At 42.0% G+C, this 19,720-nt stretch overlaps 1 protein-coding gene across 1 annotated transcript; it reads right to left on the bottom strand.

Annotated features, from left to right (window-relative positions):
- Window positions 1–6,516: 6,516 nt before the first annotated feature.
- Window positions 6,517–14,842, bottom strand: LOC104378520 (monocarboxylate transporter 13). Its single transcript, XM_009985555.2, has 4 exons — window positions 14,641–14,842; window positions 10,512–10,655; window positions 8,577–9,383; window positions 6,517–6,746 (listed from the first exon to the last, which is right to left on the bottom strand). The coding sequence occupies exons 1-4, from the start codon at window positions 14,840–14,842 to the stop codon at window positions 6,517–6,519; spliced, it is 1,383 nt and encodes a 460-aa protein (XP_009983857.2).
- Between the last annotated feature and the right edge of the window lie 4,878 nt (window positions 14,843–19,720).

The raw sequence follows: 19,720 nt of genomic DNA on the forward strand, positions 1-19,720 counted from the left end.
TACAAATCTTACCTCCTTCAGACCTGTATTCTGTCTGTTAACTGAAAGGCATGTGCAGCTTTCTTTTCCTTGACTTGGTCTGCTTTTTTCTTCTTTGATCTGTTCTCTTATGACTATCACGAGTTTAAATTCCTTTCAGTACAGCTTCTAAATGCATTAATTAGCATGAAAGAGGCAAGGAGGAGACAACTTTTCATTTTCTTCTTACAGTCTGCATCCTCCCCTCCTAATAAGCAGCTCAAAAATCTGTTATTTCTTCATTTGTTGCATACCTTCTGAGAAACGGCTCAACACCGTTTTACCTGCCTAATCAGTACAAGCTCCTAGAAAGACTACTTCTAAATTCAAACGTGTTTTGATTTAGGGCTGATTATTTTGTGACAGAGGGCTGGTGTAAACAGAGTTTTCCCATGAGTTTGACTATAGCTTTGTTTATGCACACTTTTTGCACCGTTATGACACTGTGCAAACCAGTATAGTTGGAGCAAAACTCACGGATGCTGTTATATCGTGATAGAAGTGTCTTTGATTAGGGCAAGTACAGTTTAATTCTGTACTAGTAAACAAATGCTGCAACGCAAAGAGAGTCTTTTCCATGGGCTGCAGAGCTAACAAAGCCTGGTGTCCTGTGGATTTGTGTGAATTGCCTGTGCTCATGCTGCAGTAATTCCATTTACAACGCCAGGCAAGAAATGGCAGTCTGTGATTGATTCAGAGGTCCGGGTACTGTGATGTTGGTTAGAGTAACTAACTAACCAGCAGTGTTAATTACTGCCAAAAAAAAAAAAAAAAAAAAAGATCCATGTTCTGCTTGTCATTTCTCTGAATGAATCATTAATTTGAGCCTCTCTATCCTGCCACAAGTTTGGGTTTTTTTTAACTTTGAAGGACTTTTAAAGTTTGAAACTCCCTAAAGGGGGCCTACAGGAAAGCTGGAGAGAGACTTTTTACAGGGGTGTGTAGTGGTAGAACAAGGGGCAATGGATTTAAACTGAAAGAGGGGAGACCTCAAATAGATATAAGGAAGAAATTTTTTAGAATGAGGGTGGTGAGGCACTGGAACTGGTTGCCCAGAGAAGCTGTGGCTGCCCCATCCCTGGCAGTGTTCCAGGCCAGGTTGGATGAGGCTTTGGGCAACCTGGTGTAGTGGAGGATGTCCCTGCCCATGGCAGGGGGGTTGGAACTGGATGAGCTTTAAGATCCCTTCTAACCCAAACCATTCTATGATTCTGTAAACTTAAAACTTTTACGTTTTTACTTATCTTTGAAGCTGTCAACCTGACTCTAAATGCGGTTGAAAATGGCTGACAGACTCAAAAGTGAATAGGAAAGAACAGATGATTTGAGAGATCAACATCCATTTCCTTCGAAAATCAGGTGAAAAATCTTAACATCAATATTCTTAGCAACTGCAGGACTGGGTAGAGCCAGGTCATTTTTCTGCTTGTGTGTTTTGCGTAATTATGGTAAAAATCTGATCTTTTTTCAAGTGTTTTTCCATAGTGGTGCCCGGTGACAGGACCAGAGGTGATGAAGACCACAGACAAACACAGGAGGCTCTAGCTGAACATCAGGAAACACTTCAGAGTGGTTGTGGAGCCTATATCTTTGGAGATATTCAAAAGCTATTTGGACATGGTTCTGGGCAGCACTGGGTGGCCCTGCTGCAGCAGGGGGTTAGACCAGGTGACATCCAGAGGTCCCTTCCAACCTCAGCAATTCTGTGATTAGCACCAGAAGGATCTAAGTGTTTTTGCTAGACCCATTAAAGTTTGTAACAATACATTTTTTGCAGAGTGAAAGATAAAGGGAGGAAGAAGAATCAACTTTGGTGAGGATCATAAACTCGCTTATTTGGCCAAATGGTTCAGTGTTTCTCTTCTGTTATCCCAGGTGAACTCAATGGGAGTTTGCAAGGTGAAAGAGATGCAGGGAAAGTTTCTGTCCATATCCGTGTGTGTAAAACAGCAAATGTATGCTATTGCAGTCTATCAAGTTCCCAAGCAACATGCCAGCCCTTCTGCAGTACTCTGAAAAAGTTGTGGAGCTCATTATGAAATCACGTGTTTTCCTAAAGAGAAGCTTCACTTCTGGGAGAGGATGGTAACTGAAAGGTACCGTTTGTTCTTGTCAGAATCAAAACTGAGGCATACAGAAAATCCATGTGATACCAAAACCAGTCTCTGCCCCTTCTTGGCTTCAAGCAGTGAGGGGAGTAAAATGTCAACTGACTCAGTATTTTGCATTCTGAATGAATCTCTTGTTAGTAGCTTAACAAGGAGGGGAGAAAAAGAACAACTTTGCCATGGATCTATGGTGCCATCTGGTATGTAAGTGCACAATGCTGCTATTGAGGAATTGCGTGGATGAGAAAGTGAAACAACATGTCCTGGTTCTGATCTCAGGTTTTTTACAAAATATGAGTTCTCTGAGGTGGTGCTGGCAACTCCATCAGTGTAAAGTCAGTGGAACTGATGTAAGGATTCCACAGGTGTTACCTTTTTAAAGATAACATTTCAGGAGGAGAGAGTGGAAGAGGAGGAGTACTTAGGGGAAACCCCAAAGCAAGCCAAGCTGTCCATGATAGCCAGCAACCTGTGGCAAGCCTAGGACACTCTGATGAATCTTGATGATGGGTATGAAATTAATGTTTCTAGTGTAACTGAAAAGAACATACTTGAACTTTTAAAAAGCATAGCAGTTGTTTTTATGCTGTTGACAGTGTGATTCCATCTTTCTAGGACAAGATTTTGGGATTTTTATTCATTTGATTATTTCCCTTAGTTGATAATCTTTATTTTTCTCTGGGTTTTGAGGTTTCCTACAGCAGACAGAGCAAAGAAACATCAGTACCTCAACACCTGCTATAGTAAAGGCTTTAGTTCTGAATTTTATATGCATTTCAGTGGAAACTCTCAAATCTACATTAACGGTAAATCTTATAGTAACACAGTACAGTAAGAGTGAATAAGGAGATTATACCCCTGTCGGCTGGTGCTGAGGATCCTCATCTCTCCATGGTTTGGGGATTTACTTTGAAGTAGGTATCATCTGGCTTCCAGTGCTGAACAGTTTCACTACAGGCTTGATATGGAGCTTTTTGAAAAGCAGCTATTCCTCAAATTGCTGCTGCCTCAACTGCAGGCATTTCCAGGAGGCAACATGTTGTCCTGTAACTGCCTTGCACAGACACCATTAATACGTTGTCATCCTGAAAGCCTTGTTCGTGAAAGTAAGTTCCTCCTCAAGTAATTTCCAAGTGAAACTGTGGTCCTTAGTGTCAGACCCACCTCCCTCTGCTCCATCTCTAAACAATGTACAGTAGAGAAGGAGTGGTCGTCTTAATCCTGTAGTAGCTCTGCCAAGAGGATGCCATGAATGCAGTGGTGCCTGTGTTCCTGCACTTTATTTTTCCAAAGAAAAAAAGATTGGATAGCTTTCTAGCAGTGTTTTTCTTTGCTGCTGCTTTGTCTGTGGTTGACTGGAGGTTCTGAGCTCAGGAGATTCTTCAGATTTTTGGGAGTTTCTCCATGAGACGAGATGGAGGACAACCAACCATGGGTGAAAACCTTTTGGATGCAGTTGAGCATTATCAAGGTGAGGCAGAGTTATGACTTTCCTTGCATGTAATTTCAGGAGGCCGTACCTAGGTTGAAGAGAGTGGTGGTGCTTTCTAAAGCCTCACAGTCCTGTTTCTACCAGTGAGTGGCTGACTGGTTTGGGGTGAGAGACTCCTTGCAGGTGAGCTGCTGATTTAAGCCTGTGAGGCCATCTCAAAAACACTTTGTTTGAAGAACGTGAATATTGGCAACACTTGACTGCATCATTAGCAGCTTGGAACAAAGCAGCCCTTTACAAGTAATCTCTGCAGTAATAGCCCAGTGAAACTTGACTTGGAATACTGTTGCTACAGCTGAAGTAAAAGCAGTCCCAGGATGAATACAAACACTCAGGACTTCTTCTGTACTGAGTTTGCTCAACAGAACACTCAGTACTTCTTCTGTACTGTTTGATGCTCAACAGATACGTAGCCATCAGCTGACAGAGTATCCAGGTGACTACTACTATTCAGTGCATTTAGCAAAAAAAATAAAAGAATGCTTTTCATTTCTCCCTTCAGCTGTTCAGATTGGTGGGGACCTGGGGAGGTCTCCAGCCCCAGCCCCTGCCCAGAGCAGAGCCAGTTCTGGGCTCAGACCAGGCTGTTCAGGGCTTCACCCAGTCAGAGCGTGAAACCCCCCCAGGCTGGAGACAAGACCAACCTCCCCGGGCCCCATCCCCACTGCTGGGCTGCCCTACTGGCTCCAGCCTGAATGTCTCGTGTTTCAGCTTGTGCCACTGCCTCTTGTCCTCCCACCACGCGGCTGCAAAGACCTCGGCTGGGTCTCCTCCATCCCTCCCACTGGTGCTGAGGATGCTGTTGGGTGCTCCCAAGGCCACCCCTCCAACCAGCCCCAGTCCCACCGCCTCTCAGTGGCCCTTTGCTCAGCTCGGTGGTGTTCGTCCGCTTCTTACCTGTACTTGGTGCCCCAAAATGGATGCACAGCTGCAGAGCAGAGGGGAATAATCACCTCTTCTGATCTGCTGTCTGTGCCCCTGTTCATACAGCCCAGGATGCCACCAGCTGCCTTTGCTGCCCATGTCAGATGCCAGGACATACCAAAATACAGGAGTCAGTGACAGAGCTTGTAAATAAAATACAGAATTTTAACAGAAAGTCAGAGGTGGAGACTGCACACATTAAACATCTCTCCACATCTCCCCCACCTCCAACAATTCCCCTTTCATTTTATAAAATGAAGGGTTATTTTAAATGTTGGAACACTGCAGAAGACTGAAGAATAATACTTCCTAGAAAAAAACAAGTTTTTAAATTGACATGATTGAAAAATGTTTTGTCAGAAGTTTCAAGGCCTTGCTACAAGACTTGGCCCACCCAGTCGTGTCCCTTCCAACATGTGTTCTGCAATCAAGTGCTTACAGATAGTTGATTTATTAGTGGTTCAGCTAATTTCCTGTAAGTTAAATTAAATTTTTGAAATAATTGTTGTTCTTACGGGGCAGAAATAATTGGTTTAGATGAGTGATTTATGTTAAACTTGGCTTCATAGATAAAAGTGTTTAAATGGTGAAAACTTCTGAAGTTCATAACTAGGGCAGCTAGTATGACATTAGTAATAGTTTGAAAGCTTTGAAGTGCTATGGTTTTTCCTTTTTCTATTTCTTTTTAGATGTCATCCAGCCCTTCCTCCCTTTTTCTACGTTCCCTCTTCCCCCTGATAAAATAAAATGACCAAAAAAAAAGTTATTTTGATACTCTTTTTATTCTCATAAATCAAATATTTGCTTAAAGAGCTCAGAATAATTGAAATGTGGGACTAAAGAGAAGCACAGGAAGTCATCTAGTCCGTCCCACTGTTCTGAAGCACTACTGAATATATTTAAATTCTCTGTCATGACTTATCTGTTCTCTGATGCCTCTGTGTTTTCATATTCTCCCTATAGTCTGTTTCCGTGCTTAACAGGCTACAATGAAGTTTTTTCCCCATTACATAACTCTGCTTTGCTGCAAATTATATCAATTACTAATTGCCTTAAGAAGGAAAGGACTTAATTGTGTCTTCTATATCTCAACCTATTATGGATTTGAAGGCTGTTCTCATGCTCTGTACAACCTTTTGTCTTCTACACTGGACAAACTATTTCTTATACTTTTTAGGCTGTGTTTTCTTAACCTTTCTCATTCTTGTTCCACTTAATTCTTTGCAACTTATGTTCCTCTTCTGGTTAAAGCCTTGCAAGCATCATTATCTTCTCTATCTTACCATAGCTCAGAAAGATGTTTGCTATTTTTAATATAGGGTTGCATTTCGGGTTTACTCAGTTTGAAGTCCACTGGAGCCTTAGGTCTTCTCTGTTATTCATCAATATTTCCTCATTTTATGTGTGGGTGTTTTGCTTTTTACTTCTGATATTTAGGATTGCATTTCTGTCTACCGACCGCATTTATCAGGTTTATTTGTGGATCAGATTCCAGCCCTGCTCTGTAGGGTACCTGCAAGCCCTTTAGATCAAAACTATATTCATGTACTCTTGCTTTCACATCCCACTGGTGTAATGAAAATACTGAATGCTACTTCCCCAAGCTAAACGTCTGTGAACTGATGCCTCTTTCCATTTGATAGTGGTAGCTGCAGTCTGTATTTGGGGGGAAGGTTTCTGTCTGCTGCATGCACCCTTCATGGTAATTTCATTTAGACCACAGTCTCCCTAGTTTGCTTATCATGGCCCCGTGGGACTGTGTTGAAGACTTGTATAGTCAAAATGCAACTTCAACATCAAAGTGATATGACAATAGTTACTAGTGTGGTTTGCTTGTAAACTAATGACTTTCTTCGTCAGGTTCAAACATTTCTACCCAAAATTTCCGTTATTTTGTAAACCCTACTAGTATTGAGTTTGCAGAAAAGAAAACACTTCCATATGTCCTGAAATGCTGTACGATGTCCGATGTAGTCACACCGCTACGTCATGTTTTCGATGGTACCTTCTGTTTTGAAGTTTCGGGAGACTGAGGGAAGGGTAGGGTAATATTGGGGTTTTTGGTTTGGTATTAGTCTGGCTTCCTCTCTCTTTTCTCTGTTGGAGTTGATCTAAAGTAACTAAAAATCCAGCTGATAGGACAAGAGTGGCTCCTGCCATGTAGAAGCCTGCTCTGTAATCTCCAGCCATGTCCACGATCAGACCTGAAGAGAAATGAATGACAGCGATGTGATTGACAGAAATCAGGCTGATGTGAATTAGCTCAGCAGTATGAACGTAGCCTCTCACAAAGGGAGCATGCTGGCTACATACCTGCAGCTTTCTACATTACGAGTACATGGAACATCACCCCATTGTAGCATTTTTACTTTTGAAACACAGTTCACATCTCATTTACTTTGCATGTGCGAATTGCTAGTGAAACAAAGTGCTGTGCAGTTTGAAGCACTTTCCAGCCTAAAACCTGGCAGATGATGAAGGTCATGGCAGAAATAAAAAACAGTCATGCAGCGTTGTTTCTGTGTAGCCCCATGTTCTGTGGTGTAGCTGTCATCAGCTACTGTAATTTGGATGGTAACTGTACAGTATGAGGGGGTTTAAACAAGGAAAGAAGAGGCCTCTGCTGGAGACACAGTTGGAGAGGTTGCCTGCAGTGTTACGGGCTTTCCTGCTCATCGTTTCACAAAGAGTCACGGCTGTTGACAAAAGAGAAGACCTTGGGTTTTAGGTAGCTTTAAGCCAACCAGAATACCTAAATGCCGTCGTGTACGGTACTGAAAAAAGTCGTAGTACTGCAGCAGCATATGTGGTCACATTAGCTGCTCTGTGGGTATGACGACAGGCTCATCCGTGGGCTGATGAAGGCTGCTTGCCTAGTCTCCCATTGGAAGACGCCTAGCCCTCGTTCCAATCTCACATCAATCCTGTTAGGCAAAGGAACTCTGAATCCAAATCTTTTTAGATTTTACTCTTAAAGCAGGAGAGGAGAGCTCAAAAAGCACTTAGGTTTCCCTCCTCTTCCATACCTTCATTTTAGCTTACTGTAGAACACAAAGGAGTTGCACTGATCTCCAGGTAATCAGTACTGGTGACCAGCCACTGTATCAATGTCTTGTTATCTTTGTGTTTTATTCAGATCTTCCCAACATACTTTTGATACTGTTCTGTCTCAAATTCTCTATAATAATCTTCCTGGTTCCTATGTTTTCAAAAGTGAATTAAAATGTTCCAGTATTCAGCGTGACCCATTTGCAACCTATTAGTGGTGTCATTACCACAAAAGTCACTGTAGTGCGTTAGCAGCGGTCTTTGGATGAGGACTCAGATCCGCATTTAACAAGTCACATTGGTCATTTTTCTGCCATATCACTTTGTAAAGTCCCTACAGCTTGCAGCTTGTTTGTCTTGCATTTTTCCAAGATGACTTGTCTCGTTGCCAGCCCATAAATCCATGTGCTGTCTCATTGTCTGCTCTCTATTCCCACTGTTTTTATGTGCTGCCTCCCCCATTTATTATATCGATTCGCTCAAATGCTGTCTGAAAACAGCAGCCATCTCTGTGAATATTTCCTTGAGGTTCACATAGCCTAATGTTTCAAGCTGTTCGATTTGACCTTCTGTAGAAGCCCTCCCAACACTACCAGCATTTATGCAACATCACTAGTCTCAAATGTCAGTTTCTTTTCTGAAAGTATGGATATGCTTCTTGACTCAAAGCTACATTTTCATAGCAAGACAGTGGGAGTACATCAAGTAGGACTCTGTGAGACTCAGAAAGCAGGAACACCACCTTGCAAACCCTGCCATTCTTCCCTGCTTTCACATTTAACAGATGAGCTCTAAAAGCACAGGGAAGAGAGGGAGCAAGATACTTTGGAAAGAGTTAAACTGACTCTTTGTTTTTGTGTTCTTCTTGGTCCAGATACCCCTGAGCAAAAAAAGAGGGAAATTTAGGTCCAGACTCAAATTTTTTTAGCTTGGGTTACCATTCCCCTTTCTTCTTGTAAACTGTATTTGGCAGAGTATCAACTTACCAGCAAGAGGAGGCCCCACAAAACCTCCAGTGCTTCGAATGAGCATGAAAAGCCCTAGAGCACTGTCAAAATCTGGCATGCCTACAACATCTGCTAGCACTGTAATGTGAACGGCGACTGTTGTCCCAAAGAAGAATCCATAGAAGCCAGTGAATATTGCCAAGGACAGGTAGTTGTTAGCCAGTGGCAACAGCATCAGGGATGTACTGATCAGCGTAATTGCCATTGTCAGCAAATGAATAGTTTTGATAACGTGGAGATTGGCGTACCAGCCACACAGCAGTCTGCCTGCAAAGTCCACCATAGCCAGAATGGATAGCAGGGATGCAGTCCACGATTCATCCACTCCCAGGCTGTAGCTAAGTGGGACTAAAAATAATGGAGGAACAAAAAAACTCATAGCAGCTAATATGCCAAAAATGGCATAAAGTACAAACTCCGGTCGCCTCGCAAGCATCCAGTTGAAGGGTTTGTGTGTGATGGGAGACTTGTCTGCGTTGTCTGTCCTAGATGCACTGTTGCCAGGTGGTGTCTCCATTTCAGAACAGCTAGCCTCAAGGAGGCAGCTGCTTGCCAGAGGTCGCATCAGTACTCCGCAGACACAAATATTGAGTTGGATGCCACCTATGATCAAGAGGGCACCTTTCCATCCATATTGACAGATTAACCACTGGAAAAATGGCCCAAACGTGAATGCAAAAGCACATTCTCCGGCACTGGCAATAGCATTGGCCAAAGCTCTTTTCTTGGAGAAATAATGGCTAACAATGCTAATGGCTGGTGTCCATGAAAAGGAAATCCCAAGTCCTGAAAAACACCAATAGAAATAGCACCAATAGACACTGTTGAGGTATGTCATGAAGGTGGAAATCAAACCAGTCAGTGCACCTACATTTGCAAAGTTAAAAACAAGTAAAAGAAAAAACATTTTTGTTCCTAGCAGAAGCATGAGCTTAGCTGTACTGTGTGTCAGGGTATGTTTGTGGCGTACGTTCTGTAAGAATGAGCTGTATGTTCAAGCAAAAAAGGAGGAGCATGAAGCACACACTATTACGTTCTTACTGGAGGGGGGGGGAGGTTGATTTGACAAGTTTACCACTGGGTGAGAAATCACATGGCCATGTGGTTGACACCAGACAGATCTCAGAGCATCCGTGCTGTCCTAATTACAGCTGGTACCAGACCAGGGCGCTGGGCTAAGCTGACCTGTGTTCAGGGTCGCACGTGAGGGAGGACGTGAAGGAAGCGGGTTCTGGTGTGTTACCTCCATTTGCTCGTCGTTCTCTTGCCTGACTGCTTCCAGCAGGCTTCAAACCTGCTCTAACTTACAGTGGTTTCAGTGGCTCCCTAGAAACTATTTGGCAGCCCAAGACTGCCAAAAGGCTCAAATTCCAGACAGTTTCTCAGGCATTCAGCATGGAACTGGGAATGGTTTATTTTATTCCCTGCCAGCTTCGCTTCCTGTTCCAGGAAAATCTGCTAGCTTTTGGAGACCATTTTCTGGCCTGTTTTCACCTGGAGTAAAGGAAAGGATTGGAATCGACTGAAAGCCTAGGCCTGTGTTCAAAAGAAGATTATTTAGTAGCAAGTATGAAATTCGGGATCTCTGTGTCCTTGTACTTCAGCACCCTTCAGGTTCTTTAAAGTTCACAGGGCTCTTGGCTCAGAGTAAAAAATAAAACACACTTCATTTTCTGGTTGCATATAATTTGCAGGTGAAAATTACTAGCATCTAATTATTCCCTTTGTCATTGCAGGTTTCTAGCACAAATTCTTACTTCCAGAGCGGGACGTGAGGGCAATGACCGTTAAAGAGGGTTGCTGTTTCTAGTTGCTCACAAAATCAAAATAGAAATCAGATTTTAAAACTCCTACCATTAGCATCCTCAAATAAGGGCTCCGAGTTGCTGGTGAAAGAAAGCCATAAAGTCATACCCTGTAGGAAGCCCGTCGTTGCATACATCCAGACCATGTTGAGTCCAAGAAATCCTAGTGCCATTCCTGAAAATGCCAGGAGTCCTCCAGTGATCACAACTGCCCGATGGGTGTATCGTGCACATAGTGAGCTGGCAACAGGGGCTGGATCAGCAGCAAAACAGGAGAAAGGTAAATACGTGAGGAACATTAAGCTGATCAGCAGGACCAAACAAGCAAATAAAGCATTTAGAGGAGAAATACCCTTATAATGATTGTCTCAAACAGGCTGAATTCTGCTGAACAGAAGGGGTCAACTGAGATTTTAAAGTTGGATCCTTGCTGACAGGGAAGTGACTGTCCCTGGGGCACATATTTTAGAAGACATTCAAAATATGTGGACTTTTGCAAAGGGAAAGAGCATTTCAGTGCCTTCCTTGTGAAACATTTCAACTGAGTTTCATGTGAGGGTACAACTAGCAACATGACAGAAATTCAAGTAGTGTTTTAGCAGAAAGTGAAACCCCAGCCATGGAATCTCTAGGTTAATCTACAAAAATTGTATTCTTGAGAAGCATGTATTATTGACATGGCTGGCATGAAAACTTTCTGGAGAAAACTATTCTTAATCTTCTAGAGCTTTGCAAAATCATCCGTTCATCAAATTGTAAATGTTTTATAAAGGACCAAAAACCAAGGTTTATTTTGAGGTAGTATTTTTCCAGGAAATTTGCAGTTCATTTCTTAGATTTTTTATTTCAGTGGTACAGTTTCTCTGAGCAGACTGCAAGAACTCTTCAACACATGAGGGCAAAGTCACACTAGGGACAGATCTGACTCCATGCAGCAAGTCCAAAAAACAGAGCACTGGTCTCTAGTCACCGTCTGGAAGCACCTGAAATATTAGGGATATTTTTGCTTAATTAAGGATCAGTTATACTGGCTGTTTTTGTATCAGCATCACAAAGTTAAGATCACGGCCACACCAGCCATGGAAGAGCACTCTTCCATGGGGACAGTGTCAAACCCCAAGTAGAGGATTTTTTTAAAAAAAAACATCAGTGGCCACCAGAGGGAAGCCAAGTAACACCCGACACCGGCACTTCTCGGGGTTTCCTCGTGCAAGTGGGGAGTCGGGCCCCTGCAACTCATTGATAATCTGGAAATGGGAGTTCGGAGATAAAATGAAATTCGGCTGAAGAGGACCATGCTTATAAACTGAGATAAGTGGGGAGGCAATGAAGAGAGGGGATTCAGCAAGGGACGTTTTGGAGTAGTTTGTAGGGGCAGGTGGTTGTACATTCAGCTGTGTTAAGTAAGGTAAGGAAAAAGAGAATTTGGTAGCTAGGACAAGTGGAATAAACCTGGCAGAGAGATATTAATGGCTGAAGAATCTACAGGACATACATTGTCTGACAGCAGGTAGATGGCAGAAGTCACAAACCCCAAACGTCTCATCAGCATTTACAGAAAAAATACGATGATCTTATAAGTGTCTGAAAATGATGCTGGAATTCAGTCATGGTCTGTAAGATGTAGTGGAAAGGATGAGACAGAATAAAGCATATACAGTTGGAGAATCATACATATAAGATGAACAAAAGAAGAGAAAAGTAGACTCAGGATAACAAGAGAGATCCACGGAAGTGCTTAAAGAGAAGAGAAAGATCTGCAGTCAGAACAGAAATACTATCAAGAACCAAAGTTTTTAATAGAGAATGAGGAGAAGAAATAAGCAGGAATTGAACATGGAAGAAGAAATAAGCCAGTCACAGAACTGGAAATGGGGAAGAAGGCTAGGGTCTGGAGGGCGAAAGGACAAAGGCAATACACAGAAAACTTACAGGCAACAGAAAGGGACAATAATCACAGTGCAAAGGGAAAGGTGATGGGAGATGTACATCAGTACCAAGAGAAGGCCTATGTGTGCGATGAGGATAGTCCTTGCTGTGGTAAATTGAACAGCCTGTGGCAGATGCAAACCCCAAAAGTAGAAGCACGTGCTCTCCTTCCACACAAGACACAGAGCTGCTGTTGAAAGGATCCAAATGGGAAAAATTAATAATTCACTGATCATCCTTCATACTGAGCCAAATGACACTGAAGCTTTCCCAAAGGAGCATATTAAGAAAGACTAAGCCAGGCCAGGAAAGATGCTCAAAGAACTGGAGGCTCAGATGGTCTTCAGCAGAAAGTCTTCTGGTCCCTATAAATGAAGCAAAGGCAGGAGAAGATAAGGAAAATTACTGAGTGACCGGAGACATTATGAACTGCTATACAGAAGGGGTTTAGAACCTTTGGCCATCAAGTTGTGCTCACTGAAAGAGGATTATTTTAATAGGATTTCAACGGATGAAGAACAATTTCTGCTGAAAATTACAGCTGCCTTCTTTGAAGTAGGCCAGCCTCACACCTGGCTAGGCAAATACAATTTTCTTGGTTTATAGTTGATATTATTATTTAATATGGTCTATCCTTGATACCTTCCTATATAATGTAAATATACATCTAAAACCAAAACAAAAACAAACAAACAAACAAACAAACAAAGATGAAACAACAACAAAACCCAAAGAACTAACACAGAACTTTGTGTTCTTTTATTCTCCTATGTGGGCTTTTTTTTTCTCACTAAGTTCATATGCTTGAATGACAAAATAGTATCGTAATAGGTCAGTCTAATTTGTAAACTGAATTAATAGATTCCTATTTATTCATTTCTGTAGTCTGTGAAGTAGGTGGAAAAGCAGGTTTTTCCTTGATTTTTCGATTAAGTGTTCAAGTCCAGGTTAGATGGGGCTTTGGGCAACCTGGTGTAGTGGAGGGTGTCCCTGGCCATGGCAGGGGGGTTGGAACTAGATGATCTTTAAAGTCCCTTCCAACCCTCACCATTCTATGATTCTATGATTCTATGATTAATTATTTCTGTCAGAATGAATCAAGCTCTAATACTGCAAATCAAGCATCAAGGATAGCAGTTTATGGAACTGATAAAATCCTTCCAACCCATGACTTGCTTTATCTTTTTACTTGGGCTTTGAATTACTGTTTTATTTTTCTCAATACATTTTTCAAAGAAAGAACAGTTGCTCATGATCTTTAGAAGTACTGCAATTACAAGCAATAATACTGATAGGTGAGGACTGAGTAGGATGCATATAATTATATAGTGTCTATGCAATGAAGCATCTTCACAAACAGAATTATGATGGCATTTGTTACGTAAGGATACTTGCCTATTGCAACTATATATCCATATGAGAATATGTAGAACAGACTTCGCAAATTCTGTACAGTTCCTGCCTGCACATGTTTGGAATCCTCACCAGAACTGTGAAGGATCACCCAGTTTACAAGGGTGCAAAGGACTCTGTAAATACCTGAGTTAAGAGTCAAATGCAATATGTTTGATGTTTTTCCCTCCTTCATTTGGTGAGATGTGGTATTTGACCTGATCCCATAGCTCATTGCCTGTGATTGGGGTAGTTCACTCTCTCTTCCCTTACTCTTTCTGCTTGCGTGGTCTTGTCTTCCTTACGCTCTCGACAAGTGAACCGAGCTATTTTTTTTTTTCTTTTTAACTGGGTGAGTTTGCTGTAAGATCAATGACTTGGAGTCATTCTAAGGGGGCAAAAAGGAGAGCCGGAACTGGCAATGCATGGAAGGAAGGAGGATGAACACAAAAAGGAGAAGTGGTGGGAAAGCAGGACTGAGAGTCACCATTTTGGTAGCAGATGGCTTATTTGTTAGGCAGGGTCACAGCCCTTATGAGTACTTGGAAAAAGTGACAGTCACTGTGAAATCCATAACCTGCACAAACTGGTTTAAGAGCTTGATCCAACAAGCTCTGCAGTCGTTAGGATTATCTCCAGTGCAATTGCTTGTAGGAAAATGGGATCATGAGTCTAGGTACGTGAAGTTCTTTAAGGCAACCAGAGTCCTGTGTGTATACAGAGTCCTCATTAACCCATTTCATGTCTGAGGCATGGATACATTTTTATGAGAGGAAGCAAATGCCAATTTTCTGTAGAGGCAGAAGAAGAACGTATTCTCCTTACACGTTTTTGTTTTGTGGGGTTTTTTTAAGCAGCTATTCAAATTTTCTTGAGTAGTTAAGACATTAAAGTTCTAGAGGAGCACTTCTACCTACCTCCTAAATGAAAGATGGCAATAGTTACTGATGTGATCCAGGAAGTGGTGCTTGCAAGTTCACCAAATTGCTGCTGGATTTCAACGAAGAAGAGACCAAAAGTCTTGAGGACGGCAGCAGTGAGGCCCATCACCATGAAGGCTGACACTACCACAACCCATCCATAGCCACCATCTGGTGGATTGCTGTCTTTGGACTGCATCTTTTCTAGTTCTCAGATCTTCTCTCAGGTTATTTTTGCTGTGGTGGTAGTGATGGTGGTGAGGATTTTTAACAGATCTGCAAAGTAGTAGAGGCCCAATGTTAAAGAAATTAATTAAAAGATTCTAGGAATGGCTTACACAAATAATTACCAAGTGAAAATAGGAAAGAAGGTGATGGGAAAAGGGATGACACAGACACTAAGATTTTCAAAGATAGGCCCAGAATGCTACCCATTCTATCCCACCCACTTTTCAAACCAATACATTATAGTAAATAATTAGAAAATTAAAGGCCTGTCAGGACACCATACCTTCTAACGTTCTCTGAGCATTGCAATAAACTTCACAAACTTCAAAGCCATCAAGGCAATTGTATGTACCCGTCAGCCTCTTGTCATAATTGTGTATATGGGTAAAGGATAATTGTATTTGTTACGTTGCTCCTTTGAGAGGTATCACTGCTGGGACAGAATAAGAGGTAGAAAAATAGAAAGGATTTCTAACCTTAAAATGGCAGGAAATCTGTCAGTTTCAATCTTCTGGGTATCCACACAAATGGAAATAAGTGGAAGCTGCTTCACTTGTCTGGGAACCTGAACCTAGCGGGTTTTCCATTCCTGAAATGGCAGCCTTTCGAAGAAAGATTTCACCTTCCATTTGGCAAATACCAAAATGACACTTAAAAGAATTCAAGTTGAAGGTATTGGGTATGGCATCCTCTCTACCTTGATACTGTCTATTTAATCATTGCGGAAATTTCAGGAACACTGCAAACCTGTTTTTTCTGTTTCTCTCTAAAATCCCATGTAAAGTGGCAACTTTGACTAAAGAGTGGGCATGTATAAACTTAATGCTAACTCTTGCAGTTGTTGTAAGCAATACTCAAATTCAGAATCAGGACAATAATTTCTTACTAATTCCAGTGGCAATAGATCTTCTCCCTGTGTAAACAGGATGTGTGTGATCTCGAAAACGGTATTCAGCATGAAACTAGGGGTTACTCTGGTCGCTGAGGACTGTAGTAAGGAACCAGTATCAGATACAGTACTGGACATCTGAACACTGCCTGTATACTGTGAAACTCTAGAGCTCCTCTCCACATAATACAATGGATACTTAAACTTTACATGGAAATATTAGATAAATCTGTGTTGTATAACATTATTGAGGATTCTCAAATGCTTGAAAATGTTCCCTGGCTCAGGGAGTCTCCAAGCTGCAAATAGTCAGAAACTGGGAAGTATCACTTTATGCTTAATCTATTCTTAATCTTAAACATTCCCTTTTGGCCTGAACCAATACAGCTGTTTTTATAGTGTGAGCAACTTGCGAGGAACACTGTGTGCAAATTTTAAGGTCTTCAACATTCGAGCATTTATAAACATTCCTGGCTCCAGCACTGCAAAGCATTTTCGCCAAAATGGGGCACGTGCTTCCTTGTGAAGGCATCTTCATAGGCAAGCACCTCTTATTAAATGTATAACTGAGTAAGTGTATTTCCCCTTACAAGTTTTGTGGCAAACTTGGAGTGATCACGCAGTACACTGACGACCTAGGATCTGGCTAAGGGAGGGAGACATTCCTACTCTTTTCTTGTTTCTTCGTGGACACTAAATTCTGAGCAGGCACGTGACACACAAAGCAAGAGACCAAAAAAGACATGGCACAGGAAGCAGTTGTGTTCTAAGAGGGAGAATGTGAACTAAAGATAGCTAAAGATGTACTGTACTTACATTCATCTTCCCTGTGTGCCGCCCGAGAGGTGAGGGTTAAGGGAATCCATACCACTGGAAGCCATCCAGTACAAAGCAGCAGTCACTAGTCCCATGATTTGCCCCACTGAGGTACATGATCTCAGGAGGACCTAAAACGCTGCAGCAGGGTGGGGGAAAGAGGCCATCAGATCCTTGTAGGGATCAGAAGCAAAAATCATTCTGCTGCCATGTGTCTGGCTCAGACTTCAGACTCGCACGTGGCACTGGGCACATTTGCATGACAGACAGAGACAGATAAACCAGTTGCACAAGGTCTCAGACAATATCCTGAAAATCTTAAAACTCGGCCACAAGAGAGGGAGGGGTGCCTTGTGGCTGAGGTCTATATGAAGGAATCTGGTTTTCATTCCCACAGTTTCTGGGTGACCTCGAGCAAGCTGTTTGATCTTGCTGCGCCTCTGTCTTCTCAGTTGCCAAATGCAGCTCCTACTTTCAAAGGTCATGAATTTTGTGAGGTCGAAAACATTAATACCTGTATTAATGCTCAGATACTGTAAGAAAATACAGAAACTAGGTCAAGCTGGAGCCGTGTCTTCTTATACTGCTGGGCTCAAGTGGGATGGTGATAATTTTTTTTGAGGCAACGAAGAACATACAAAAGGATGCAAGGCTCAGGCTGTATTACTGCACCCTGCACAGACATGCCTGGGCAAGGGATTGTGATTTCTTCCGCAACACAGACAGAAGAAATCCTGCTACTTAGCAGGCAGCATCCAGACTAAAACAGGCGTGATAAAACCTACTACTTCCTGACACCACCCAGCAGCCTTCACCTTCATTAGGCAAACTCTGCCCTAGGAGGAGTGTAAATCAGGCCCTACTGCTCACGACACTTAAATGAACAGCCTTTTTCCTGACCACAAACACGTCTTTCATGTCACAGGTCAGAATTCAGCCCTCAGTCTCTTTTAATGATCACAGCGTTACACGCAACTCCAAAATGAAATTACTATTACAGTTGCATGATTAATTAATGAGGTAGTTATCTCTCAGGAGCCCTACATGTAAATTTGAAAGCAGTGCAGCTGCATACTGTAGGGAATTGCTGGAATGCCTGAACAGTGTAGAAGAAAGTGTAGATGTTGCAATGGGTGCACATGTTGTTTCTGACACCATGCTCTGCTTTCTTCTCCACTTGCAAGTGAAAGTTTACTACGAGCATGTAATTAAGAAAAAACTAAGCTGAAAAAAACACCCAGGATCTTTTTTTGCTCCTAGCTATTGAGTAATGGTAAATGGTAAGGTTTTAGTGCCTTCACTTTCTTCCCTTGCCCCTGAAACTAACCTTTTACAAGAATGGAGGAAAAACCTGAAGGAAAACTGCCCTTTCAGTTGTGCTTGGCCACATACAAGATCCCTTAAAGAATCTAAAGCCATGCCAGGAAGCATTAGCTTTCTGCCTAGCATCCCACTGCCTCCTCCCTCCAAGCTTTCCCATGGCAGCTAGAATGGATGCCCTGTGAGAGTCATGGGCTTCAATCAGGAAAGCCACAATGCTGTCATCTGTGCTTGGTGTGCGCATCAGCAAGAGCAGACACCTCTGCCAGCAGGATCATTCCCTTTACAGCGAAATTTGCCACCAAGGAGATGCAGGCAAAAGTGCAAACTTTAGCTTTGCAGCTGGAGAGCTACAAAGGAACTTTCTGTGGCACTGGGGGAGCTCCTCTATCCATAACCCAGAAGTTCTCCAACCTATTTCTACTGTTATTCATGTCAGTGATTCAGATGGTTTATCAGACAATAATACAAATAAATTATATGAAGCTTGCCCAGCTGCTTGCATTTTAAGGTGCCATACAAGCTTGTGAAGACTGATACTTGATTGTCTTGTGTTCTATTTTGCTTTTTACAGAAAATCAAACGAGTTTAATATATTTGCTGCACAATGTGGAACAACTTGGTGGTGGAATCAAGAAAAGACCGTGGTTGCTATGAATCCTACTCGTCTTCTTTTCATGCGACTCGTACATAAAGCCCCCCAAATAACTATTCTTTCTCTCTTAGAGGGTGGGTGGACTCCCTGTGAGCTGGTGATACTTAGCACCTCGCAGAAACAGGTTCCCCAAGAAGACAAAATTGCAAGTATTAAGTTTTTCCATGGTCAGATGAAGAAACGTGACTTGTTAGTGGGGGTTTGGTTTGGGTTTCCAGTACAAGTATGGTACTTTACCTTGGATTTGGACTAACCAAAAAAAAAAAAAAACCAAACAAAAACAAAACCCACACTTTATCTACACGCAGGCAAAACTATATTTACTGAAGGCTGATATTGGGGCAGGACCACCAACTAGACTACTTCGAAGTAGGAACTATTCACAAAATCAACTACATAAAACTAAATACAAAGTAGATTTTTAATAAACTGACAACAGATTGACTAATTTAATCTTGTTTTGTCATATTAGAAGAAAGATGGAAAGAAATACAAAATAAATTGTAATTTATGCTGAGATTTCCTTCACTCATGTGCCTTTGTACACTGCCAGAGAACAGGTACTTACTATCTTTGTCACACTTCTGGTCTTCACCTAACACTCAAGACTGGCTCTGCTGATCCTCTCATGCCCCCCCAGCTTCAAATACAATAGAGCTGAGCTAGTTACTCCTCTTCAGATGTAAATTCAAGCGGACATCTTAATAAAAGTCTCCTTCCTAACTTCATTAACATTGTTTTATTAAGAGCCAGTCTAATGAATATGATCTATAACACAATTTGCTGATAAGCTGAAGCTTATCAGGTCGGAAAAGAGGTGCTGAATGCTCTCAGCAGCCACTCTGAAGTAACAAAAATACAGTACAGCATAAAGAAATTACCTTATTCATGTAACCCAGGCTTGTATGGGATATGACGCTCTTCCTTCACCTTCCAGTTGTACTTAAATTCTTGACTTGTGCTGCAAACCACCAGGTCATCTTACTCATTGTTCCTTGTATGTATGGTCAATCTGAACAAACCCATCTGTTTCATTCAGGATGTGTAAGCCGTCAGATTTTATAAGAATCCTCTCCTCCCCTCCCCAAAAGTCATTTGACTCCTCCTACACCCAGAAAAACAAAGTTCTGTCCTGACTAGAGATCGGAGCAAGCAAAATCAGAGATGGG

The sequence above is a fragment of the Tauraco erythrolophus genome, chromosome Z, assembly GCF_009769465.1.
Source record: "Tauraco erythrolophus isolate bTauEry1 chromosome Z, bTauEry1.pri, whole genome shotgun sequence".
NCBI classification, from domain to species: Eukaryota; Metazoa; Chordata; class Aves; order Musophagiformes; family Musophagidae; genus Tauraco; species Tauraco erythrolophus.

Excerpts from the sequence above, each read along its gene's own strand:
- LOC104378520 (XM_009985555.2), bottom strand. The coding sequence starts at position 14,842 with ATGCAGTCCAAAGACAGCAATCCACCAGATGGTGGCTATGGATGGGTT. Across the intron at positions 10,656-14,640 it reads TGCCATCTTTCATTTAGGAG|CCCCTGTTGCCAGCTCACTA; the intron begins GTAGGTAGAAGT and ends CTGCTGATCCAG. Across the intron at positions 9,384-10,511 it reads AACGACGGGCTTCCTACAGG|GACTTGGGATTTCCTTTTCA; the intron begins GTATGACTTTAT and ends GGTGTTTTTCAG.